The sequence below is a fragment of the Haliotis rubra genome, unplaced genomic scaffold (assembly GCF_003918875.1).
Source record: "Haliotis rubra isolate DU_JTF1 unplaced genomic scaffold, ASM391887v1 Scf526, whole genome shotgun sequence".
Taxonomy (NCBI): domain Eukaryota; kingdom Metazoa; phylum Mollusca; class Gastropoda; order Lepetellida; family Haliotidae; genus Haliotis; species Haliotis rubra.
This window is the reverse complement of record NW_025767220.1, coordinates 178,941-191,389: the sequence shown is the minus strand read 5'-3', so window position 1 is coordinate 191,389 and position 12,449 is coordinate 178,941. Positions and strand designations below refer to the sequence as shown.

Below are 12,449 nucleotides of genomic sequence, written 5' to 3'. Positions count from 1 at the left end.
GTACACTGTTGAACACATACAGCAAATCACACCATCATTGGTCAATACGTACATTGTTGAACACATACAGCAAATCACATCATCACTGGTCAATATGTACATTGTTGAACACATACAGCAAATCACATCATCACTGGTCAATACGTACATTGTTGAACACATACAGCAAATCACATCATAACTGGTCAATACGTACATTGTTGAACACATACAGCAAATCACATCATCACTGGTCAATACGTACATTGTTGAACACATACAGCAAATCACACCATCACTGGTCAATACGTACATTGTTGAACACATACAGCAAATCACACCATCACTGGTCAATACGCATGCATTGTTGAACACATACAGCAAATCACATCATCACTGGTCAATACGTACATTGTTGAACACATACAGCAAATCACACCATCACTGGTCAATACGTACATTGTTGAACACATACAGCAAATCACATCATCACTGGTCAATATGTACATTGTTGAACACATACAGCAAATCACATCATCACTGGTCAATATGTACATTGTTGAACACATACCGCAAATCACATCATAACTGGTCAATACGTACATTGTTGAACACATACAGCAAATCACATCATAACTGGTCAATACGTACATTGTTGAACACATACAGCAAATCACATCATCACTGGTCAACACATACCTTCACATCATAACTGGTCAATACGTACATTGTTGAACACATACAGCAAATCACATCATCACTGATCAATACGTACATTGTTGAACACATACAGCAAATCACATCATCACTGGTCAATATGTACATTGTTGAACACATGCAGCAAAAACACCATCACTGGTCAATACGTACATTGTTCACCACATACAGCATATCACTGGTCAATACGTACATTGTTGAACACATACAGCAAATCACACCATCACTGGTCAATACGTACATTGTTCACCACATACAGCAAATCACACCATCACTGGTCAATACGTACATTGTTGAACACATACAGCAAATCACATCATCACTGGTCAATACGTACATTGTTGAACACATACCGCAAATCACATCATCACTGGTCAATACGTACATTGTTGAACACATACAGCAAATCACATCATCACTGGTCAATACGTACATTTTCATCACATACAGCAAATCACACCATCACTGGTCAATACGTACATTGTTGAACACATACAGCAAATCACATCATCACTGGTCAATACGTACATTGTTGAACACATATTGCAAATCACATCATCACTGGTCAATACGTACATTGTTGAACACATACAGCAAACCACATCTTCACTGGTCAACACATACCTTCACATCATAACTGGTCAATACGTACATTGTTGAACACATACAGCAAATCACATCATCACTGGTCAATCGTGCATTGTTGAACACATACAGCAAATCCACATCATCACTTTCGTCAACACATACCTTCACATCATCATAATTATCACCAATGGTCAATACGTACAGCAAATCACATCATCACTGGTCAATATGTACATTGTTGAACACATATAGCACATCACATCATCACTCGTCAACACATACCTTCACATCATCACTGGTCAATACGTACACTGTTGAACACATACAGCAAATCACACCATCACTGGTCAATACGTACATTGTTGAACACATATAGCACATCACATCATCACTCGTCAACACATACCTTCACATCATCACTGGTCAATACGTACACTGTTGAACACATACAGCAAATCACACCATCACTGGTCAATACGTACATTGTTGAACACATACAGCAAATCACATCATCACTGGTCAATATGTACATTGTTGAACACATACAGCAAATCACATCATCACTGGTCAATAATCATGCATTTGTTGAACACATACAGCAAATCACATCATAACTGGTCAATACGTGCATTGTTGAACACATACAGCAAATCACATCATCACTGGTCAATACGTTACATTGTTGAACACATACAGCAAATCACACCATCACTGGTCAATACGTACATTGTTGAACACATACAGCAAATCACACCATCACTGGTCAATACGTACATTGTTGAACACATACAGCAAATCACATCATAACTGGTCAATACGTACATTGTTGAACACATACAGCAAATCACACCATCACTGGTCAATACGTACATTGTTGAACACATACAGCAAATCACATCATCACTGGTCAATATGTACATTGTTGAACACATACAGCAAATCACATCATCACTGGTCAACACATACCTTCACATCATAACTGGTCAATACGTACATTGTTGAACACATACAGCAAATCACATCATCACTGATCAATACGTACATTGTTGAACACATACAGCAAATCACATCATCACTGGTCAATATGTACATTGTTGAACACATGCAGCAAAAACACCATCACTGGTCAATACGTACATTGTTCACCACATACAGCATATCACTGGTCAATACGTACATTGTTGAACACATACAGCAAATCACATCATCACTCGTCAATACGTACATTGTTGAACACATATAGCACATCACATCATCACTCGTCAACACATACCTTCACATCATCACTGGTCAATACGTACATTGTTGAACACATACAGCAAATCACATCATCACTGGTCAATATGTACATTGTTGAACACATATAGCACATCACATCATCACTCGTCAACACATACCTTCACATCATCACTGGTCAATACGTACATTGTTGAACACATACAGCAAATCACATCATCACTCGTCAACACATACCTTCACATCATCATAATCATCACCACTGGTCAATACGTACAGCAAATCACATCAATACTGGTCAATATGTACATTGTTGAACACATATAGCACATCACATCATCACTCGTCAACACATACCTTCACATCATCACTGGTCAATACGTACATTGTTGAACACATACAGCAAATCACATCATCACTGGTCAATATGTACATTGTTGAACACATATAGCACATCACATCATCACTCGTCAACACATACCTTCACATCATCACTGGTCAATACGTACATTGTTGAACACATACAGCAAATCACATCATCACTCGTCAACACATACCTTCACATCATCATAATCATCACCACTGGTCAATACGTACAGCAAATCACATCAATACTGGTCAATATGTACATTGTTGAACACATATAGCACATCACATCATCACTCATCAACACATACCTTCACATCATCACTGGTCAATACGTACACTGTTGAACACATACAGCAAATCACATCATCACTGGTCAATACGTACATTGTTGAACACATACAGCAAATCACATCATCACTGGTCAATACGTACATTGTTGAACACATACAGCAAATCACATCATCACTGGTCAATACGTACATTGTTGAACACATACAGCACATCACATCATCACTCGTCAACACATACCTTCACATCATCACTGGTCAATACGTACATTGTTGAACACATACAGCAAATCACATCATCACTGATCAATACGTACATTGTTGAACACATACAGCAAATCACATCATCACTGGTCAATATGTACATTGTTGAACACATGCAGCAAATCACATCATCACTGGTCAATACGTACATTGTTGAACACATACAGCAAATCACATCATCACTGGTCAATATGTACATTGTTGACCACATACAGCAAATCACATCATCACTGGTCAATAAGTACATTGTTGAACACATACAGCAAATCACATCATCACTCGTCAATACGTACATTGTTCACCACATACAGCAAATCACATCATCACTGGTCAATACGTACATTGTTGAACACATACAGCAAATCACATCATCACTGGTCAATACGTACATTGTCCACCACATATTGCAAATCACATCATCACTGGTCAATACGTACATTGTTGAACAAATACAGCAAATCACATCATCACTGGTCAATACGTACATTGTTGAACACATACAGCAAATCACACCATCACTGGTCAATATGTACATTGTTGAACACATACAGCAAATCACATCATCACTGGTCAATACGTACATTGTCCACCACATATTGCAAATCACATCATCACTGGTCAATACGTACATTGTTGAACACATACAGCAAATCATACCATCACTGGTCAATATGTACATTGTTGAACACATACAGCAAATCACATCATCACTCGTCAATATGTACATTGTTGAACACATACAGCAAATCACATCATCACTGGTCAATACGTACATTGTTCACCACATACAGCATATCACAGCAAACTTTTGAAACATTGCCACTTCCCCAAAACAAACTTTTGAAACATTGCCATTACACCTCACACAACCTTTTAGAAACATGACCACTTCACACCTCCATCTTTTCAAATAGAGCAACTTCAGATGAGTCCTTTCCGAATATGGCCACTTCCACTGTTAGTGTTAATAAGTTCAAGAATCCTTCCCTTTTCTCAACATAAACACTAAAACCACAGTCCGCATACACCATGTCTACTAGACTAAATCTGCTCAGTGTCACACTGACATCACCTCCATTCACTTACACTGCTCCGAGTAGCGGTGAGATATCTTGCCTAAGTCTATAAGGTAGCGCTCTAGGACATCAGTGAGCAATTCAAGGGGAGACGACTGCGTAGCATTCCATCCTAGATTCTGACACAGCTGAGCTATGCAGATTCGCAGCATCCTGCGACAATACTCTGTAGCCATCCTGAAAAGTATATTTACTAAGAAGTATTACATGTTTTCACTTGTCCAACAGTCGTACATTACCTGACATGCAAACCATAACTGACATCAGAACGTTCATACTGCTGTCATTTACTTGTAAACAGTAGTGTTGACTCATCAGTATTGCTTGACAATAATTGATCTGTGATGACTTTTGCACACACTGTTAGCAAGTGTACACTGTCTGGTGAATGGATGTAGACATTCGTTGGTTTCACATTAATTTTGGACTCACTGCGCTCATGCGTAGAGCGTGTAAAAATATCCACTGGTCAACTTCCGGTTTGGTCGTATTACCGATGGTGTAAACACACTGTAAATAAAAGCTCTATTAAGGTTAATTACGTGTGACAACTGTTCATAGTTGAGTACATACATCCATTTGCCTATGCTTTTCAATAATTGATGTCCTATTTTGGTGGCAACTGCATCAGAGATGGGTTTTTTTAGTTGTGAGAAGGGGATGTGCAGGAAGGACAGTGGACGGGTGGTGGTGAGATGTGTTTATACAAGAGCTTGTTAACAAACGTGAAGCTATTTATTTAACTAACCCCGGTCCCTTCCATTCATAAATGACTGACTGACTGACTGACTCAGTTTAGTTTTACGCTGCTTTTAGCAATATTCCAGCAATATCATGGCGGGGGACACCAGAAATGGGCTTAACACATTGTGCCCATGTGGGGAATCGAACCCGGATCCTCGGCGTGACGAGCCAACGCTTTAACCACTAGGCTATACCCCACCGCCCCCATTCATAAATGAATTGAGATCAGTTAAATTCGACATAAAACCATATATCTGTTTTGATTTTTGCTTTCTTTAGAGTGTGTTTACACTATCGGTAAAGCATACGACCAAACCGTAAGTTGTCCAGTGGATAGTTTTTACACGCTCTGCGCATGCGCACAGCGAGTCGAAAAATAATGTGAAACCAACGAATGTCACTCTAAAGTTAAATTTCACACTCAAGAAACACTACTGGCTTGTGTGGGTGGGTTTGTGCTAACTCCTGTGTGAAACATGTTGTCAGCAGTATAAGGTTGCAAATGATATGCCTTTGTGAACAGGTCAACCAATTTCTGGTATGATCAATGATTACCTGGTCATTGTAAGTAGCAATACAATCAGACAAAACATATCACTTTCCACAGTCATCCCTTAAACTACTAGCACAGGGAAACAAATAACACTTCAATGGAGGTGTAGGCATTCACTGCCATGCAAGTACCTTGGGACATTGTGTATAGTGCTGCCAACAGTGTCAGCTACAGGACTAGGTCAATGTTATCTACAAGTTGACTACCTGCTAGTGTAGCCAGCTGCACCGAGTCAGGTGAGGCTGTGATAGAAAAGTCCTCTGTCCGATCCTATCATCCAGTAACACTTGATCCATGCTCGGCAGAATAAACTGGCCGCCCACAAGGCATTACACACTCTCGTCCTTTAACTCGCCTTAAAGATGTGCAATAAACTGCAATTGTTTAAACTAAAGAATTACTCGAATTGGGTCATGCGTATGTGATCGATGGCCAATCAGTATTGTTAGCTGTGCCGGCTTCATGCTGGTGTCCACACAGCAATCTGCCAATGTCCAAAAGTTCAAGGACAGGGAATAAAAACTCCATCCACGGGTTTGTCAGGCAATAGATAGCAACAGTCATCGGCCTCCAAAAGACACGGATATTCAAGATATCAAAAGCATATATGCAAAAGTGTGTAACGTAGCACAATACAATACAAAAGCGGCTAAATTGGTGTCAAATGCGCCTTCTATCACAACAATCTTGACCGACTTTTCCTGACAGAGTTACTTCCCTTCTCGAAATGCTATTCCCAATACTACTAACTAAATATTTACTGATTCCTGTTGAATTCAACAAAACACACATACATTTTAAGCCATGATTCGCCTGTACAAAGAACAAAAACAAATGTGTGCCTCCTTTCAGCATCACCTGAACACCTTTGCATACTGTGCAAAGTAGAAGTTCAAACATACAGTTTGCAGGCTCAGATAGGATGGTTTTGATGTATTTATAAATATCTTGTATGAGACAAATTTTGGCGCGAAAGGTGAGCCACTCCTGAAACGGGTTGAACAGTCTGTGTAAACAATATATTATTTACATGAATGAAAACCTGGATTGGTCAGCAGGCAAATTCCCTGTTTCACGACCTCCCCTGTACCAGAGACCATATACCGATATATGTCTTATTGTTTTATGTACCATGCATTTGGGAGGTAGACACCCTGATCCCTGTTTATTGCTGGGAAACTGAAGTCCTCGCAAAAAACATCAGTGACTGGCGGAAACGCAAGTTGATTGAAGCTATCTTCATCAAACGCACAAAACCAGCAATAAACAGGGATCAGGGTGTCTACCTCCCAAATGCATGGTACATAAAACAATAAGGCAATACCCTACCCTCGTCACTGTTCCCATGTATAAAGCATAATTTCTATGTATACACTGCTATTACTTTACATTCTATACATTTATAAATACGTCTCTGTACATTTCTAAATCAATCAACAATTTTGTATAAGTATCTGCACAGTTCTAAATTGATCCATTAATTTTGCAGTAAACGACATCTTATATATTCATAATAACATGTATTCTATTAGCCATGTCATCTGTATCTATTGACCACCACATGTATTGCGTCGTCATAGCATTGTGACGTCATAAGCATTGTGACGTCACGGCCAGAGTTAACAGTTACTGTTCAGTTTTACCTGATGATGGGGCCAGAACAAGCCCTGAAACGTTGTACTCGAGAATAAAAAGAAGATGTAACCCAGAAAAAATCTCTATGTTCATGAATGCTTATAGTTTTGAATATTATAAACGTGCAACACTGATAAGCTACAAAAGTATATGTTTGGGTAAAATAATGATATACATATTTAATTATTTTTAACCCCCTTGATGCCGAGTTTTTTTCCAGGCGCACATTTTCATACGGTTTGAAAAGTGAACGTTGTGCGAGAATTGCGCTCGCGTGGTCATGGATCTACGTACAGCTATAAAATTACACAGAAATGTAGAATATTAAATTTCCTATCCGTTGGTATAAATATAAGTGCAACTACCTCTGCGGTTTGAAAAATAGACCTTGCTAAATGTTGTCCAAATTTTTGTTATGCGTTAAAAAACAGTAAATTTCTCCGCTTTTTATCGCGCACCGATAAAAGCACTGTGCTACGAATTTTCTATTTTGGCATCTTTACGGAAAGTGTGAGCGAAGAAAATACAGCCTGATATCTGAACGACATAAGTGTATATGAATTGGATTTATGTGCTTATGCATAACATTATACGCTCAACATTAAAAATGACTCGCAATAAATGTCAAAAATGGATTTTCTTCTACGACGTCATACGACGACAGAGAGGTCATACACGTATAATGATAAGGGGGCATAACTCCGTTATTCTTAACACGAGGTCAATGTAACTCTAATCACATGGAGAGTATTTGTTGTGGATACGGACGCTATATTTTCGTTATTTTTTGTTCACGGTGAACCAAACTATTCCAATTCAAAGTTCCCAATGTGAGCAGATACGCTTTGGTAGTTTCACAATTAATAAGAAAAGATGACAACGTACTACATGTGAAAGCACGTAATAGCGATTTGGATGGCCCTATCCGATATATAAGTTAGTTCTTAGATTCCCATATTCTCCTGTTTGTGTAGATGTATTTTGACTCATTTTGCATCGTTATTACCAGAATACTAGCCATATCTTCAAATGTATTGAAATTGCTGAAAATAATACAACATTTTAGTTGACGTCATTGCTTGTTTTATGCATTTTGCGACGTCGGAAAGTGACGACATTGGTATTCCGATTAGTATATATCTCACCTAATTTCCATTAATTGTGTGAAAGGTCTCGGCTTCTTTGTCAGAATTAACACTCTTTAGACAAAACATAAAATGACTGTTTTTTCCATTTTAAATAGTGTCTTGAATATATCAACAATTAGACAGCTTGACTGTGTATCTTATCATGAGCAGCACGCGCACCTGTTTGGCATCAATTTAACGTAAATGAAAAATAACATTTCACAACACCTGAATATTTTGTTTAGGATAGGAATTTACTTTATTTATGATTATGCAGCTATTTCTCTTCTTACGTATGCAATGGAAGATGCAAAAAAGATAGCTTTTATATATGGAACTAGTACGTACGATATATTAGAATATGGATGTAAGATTTGTCCAAATTAAGACATGACATGCTTTATACATTTTTAAACAATTTTCGTATAAATATAGTTAGAGTTTGATATCCTGTCATCACAATATTTTTAAATCGAATATGAATTGATTATATTATCGAAAACAATGATAGTGAATCATAAAACGTTTCCGACAAACGCGCATCTGGCCAATCAATTTACATCATTGTTTTCTCTATAAAACGACACAAAAATGTGCAATGAACAAGACATTTCCTTTAAATGTGTGTGCATATACATTTCATAACATACATAAATCATTTTCATTAAATATTATCAGTTTTACTTATAAGGTTTAATCAAATCGCCATCCATTAACCTGTTCATGTGAAACTGCAATATTAGTTCAAATGCATTGAATATTGTACATCATAGGAACTAAAGTAATATTGCAGTTATGGCTACGTTTGATCTTCTAACACTTGTGTAAAGGTTTAGAATATGGTGTACTGCACTAAATGTGTCAATTTCTTATGTAAATATTATTCAAACAATCAAAACCTTTCAAAGAATAAAACACCGTAAACCCTATATGCAAGTATGATATGATATTTGACAAGGCTAAATGTAGATACTGAGGTCAGTTTCATGAAAAAGTATCTGAACTATCCGCAAAATATACATTATAATACTGACAGTGAAATCGGAAGGATTGGGCAATTGTGTTTACTCTTGTTCAACCGACCTTCACCTCAAAGAAATTGCCTAATATGTACAACAATGTTGACGTATGACATCACTACCGATGACCTATTTCTTACAAAATGGCGGCTTTGCTGACAAGGATAGATAGGATTTTGCGAGGACTCTTCCATTGATTCAGGGATCGTTTGTACATAAATATGACATGTAAGTAATCAGAATGATTCTGACTAACTGTGTATTGTTATATGTTTCTATCGTTTTCACTGTAAGTAAGAGAAGAAGCCAGAAATGCTGATATATTACAGTTGTCGTTCTGCGTGATTTTGCGCCAGTCGTGGCGTCACGCTGCACGGAAACTTTGACAATTTCTTATGAATTATCAAATCATTTCATTGTATCTATTTATAATTTCCTATTTCTTACTACGATACTCTTTCCATGCATATTCAAAAGGTATTGAGCTATTGCAAGCTATGAATAGACGGATGAATGTTGGAATTTCAGAAAATGCTACGCAGTGTAAAATCGGAATTTGTCTTTGTTTACGTTTCGAACCAGCGTAGTCTTTCGAGCACAGCGTTCGTTTTCACACCCAATATGTTTCGACTCATTTTATCTAGACAGTTGGTATTGGTGACACAGACCAGTTGCAATTTGATTCTAAAATGTATGGGGAATTCAGTGATGCATTTTTCGAAGCTGAATATGAAATATACGTGATTGTAATAGGCGTCTCAATACCGGCCTTCGCGAAACGAGATTTTGTAAACACTATCCAATATGGCGGAAAGCGCTCTACGGCGTTCGTGTAAGTGCATTTTCGAAAACATCCCAACCGATTCTAGATTCATCGGCAACGTTTCAGAATTATAATTAGCGATTTCATGTAAAACTGATAACAGTGATCATGAATAGGTTAGTTTTGAAATTCAGTACTCCTAGGAATTATCCGATTTTCACGTTTCAAAACATACAGCAAATAACGCTGTGAATCGCGATTTCATACTGTGTCAAAAATGTCGCCATTTTCGATGAAGCCTATTTTGAAAGGTCATTTTCAGCACTTGAGCTTTGTCTAAAATAATAGTGGATGGTATCAAGAAACAGGAAATTTCCCGCAGAATTCGAAACTGTGAAGTGTATTTGTGTGCGTGGGATATTTTGATTTTTATTGGACTTGAAATTGAGGGTTGAAGGGGAAGGACATATATGTCCCTGTGGCATCCAGGCACAGTATTAACTGGTGATTTACTGAACAATATTGTCATTATACTTCCCTAACAACAATTTGATCACGTAAATTGTGTCTATTAAGCCTCTACAACCAATTAGAAGTTTTCAGTGAGTATTCTAGTTCCATACGTTTTCAACATGTGTTGTACAGTTTTTTACAATAAGTCTTTTATAATAAGGGTCTATTCAACATATTTCTGTCGCGTACAGTGGATGGTAAAACGGTGTTTTGTACGTTCTTTCTGTCGCAGCGACACAGGGACACCAGGAGCTTGTGTTGGACGACCTAGCTTGCAGCAGATGTGGAACTGGAGATAATTAAGTAGATCTAATTGGGCTGGACTCCGCCCTGTGTACGATAGCGGGACACCGTCACTAGATTCTACAAACGCCTGTGTACCATTAGACTAATGCGTAGTCTCTGAATATATATAATTTTGATAGTAACAAATAAGCCCATTTAAATTGAAAAGGAGCCCCAGGGAGACCAGAGATTCAGAACCTGAGGAAATCTAGACTTGCTTTATTTAGGACTTTAGCACTGCAGAGAGGGCTTGGAAGTAGGGAAAATAATGTGGCCCGGGACTGTGAGACAGACTAGTGTACCTTCAACAAAGACAGACTTGTACTCAGACTTGTGTTCAAGTGGGCAAATGTGAAAGCGGACAGTAACAAGAACAACTGGAACAGAAGAGTCCACAAGAAGCTGAAACAACGTGACCTTCAACACTTCATGCCTCTGAATAACACCTTTTATGTAAACTTTATATCAGCAGAGGTCCGTGCCAAAGTGATGGACAAATATCGGAACGAATGGAAGAATGACCTAGGACGAGAAACCAGCAGAAGAGGGGATGGAGGCAATAATTAAGTTACATTTTTACCGATCTTTTAAATATACATTTAACGCCGACAAATACGTTACAGAGAATCTACCGAGAAGTCATCGGAGAGCACTAGGTAATTTTCGCTGTGGCACCGCCCCTCTACTTACTGAAACTGGTCGCTATACCAACGCACCAGTAGTTTTAACTGTAAAAATTGTGTCAAGGACGAGTATCAAGTTCTACTACATTGTCCATTATATCCCGATTATCGCTTAGCTTTATTTTATCAACGTAAATCGGTGAATAACAATTTTGATATTTTAACTGATGTTGAGAAAATGAGTTTTATCATGTCATGCCCAGAAGTTGTTTATTTTACTGCCAAAACGCGTATACTTGTTTTACATTGAGAAAGATTTATTGTTTGACAACTAATATATCAGTATTCATCTTATTTGTATTGTGTATTTTATTTATTTGACTTCATGTATAATTATATGTAATTTATTACTTTATAGTCTCTCATAACCCACTTTGGGTGGGTCACTTTTTATATACATACGATTTTATGCTTTTGTACCATATGTTTTTTATGTATAAATTGAGATGACATTTTAATGAATTATCTGTCTGTCTGTCTGAAAGATGAAGAAGCCCGTTTATTTACATATCTTAGAATGAGACATTCCTCGCACAGACCCAACTATAGTTGTTAATATAGGATCATGTTGTGTTTATAACAGCATGTCTTGGGTCTTTGTATACAGTTCT

General features: G+C 37.6%; 1 protein-coding gene across 1 annotated transcript in view; it reads right to left on the bottom strand.

Moving 5' to 3' along the window:
- Positions 1-6,511, bottom strand: part of LOC124252827 (transcription initiation factor TFIID subunit 3-like) — a 28,536-nt gene extending 22,025 nt beyond the window's left edge. The window contains 2 exon segments of the mRNA XM_046686501.1: positions 4,527-4,693; positions 6,020-6,511. Of these exon segments, the coding sequence (XP_046542457.1) occupies positions 4,527-4,692 (166 nt within the window). The 5' untranslated portion in view covers position 4,693; positions 6,020-6,511.
- Positions 6,512-12,449: the final 5,938 nt, after the last annotated feature.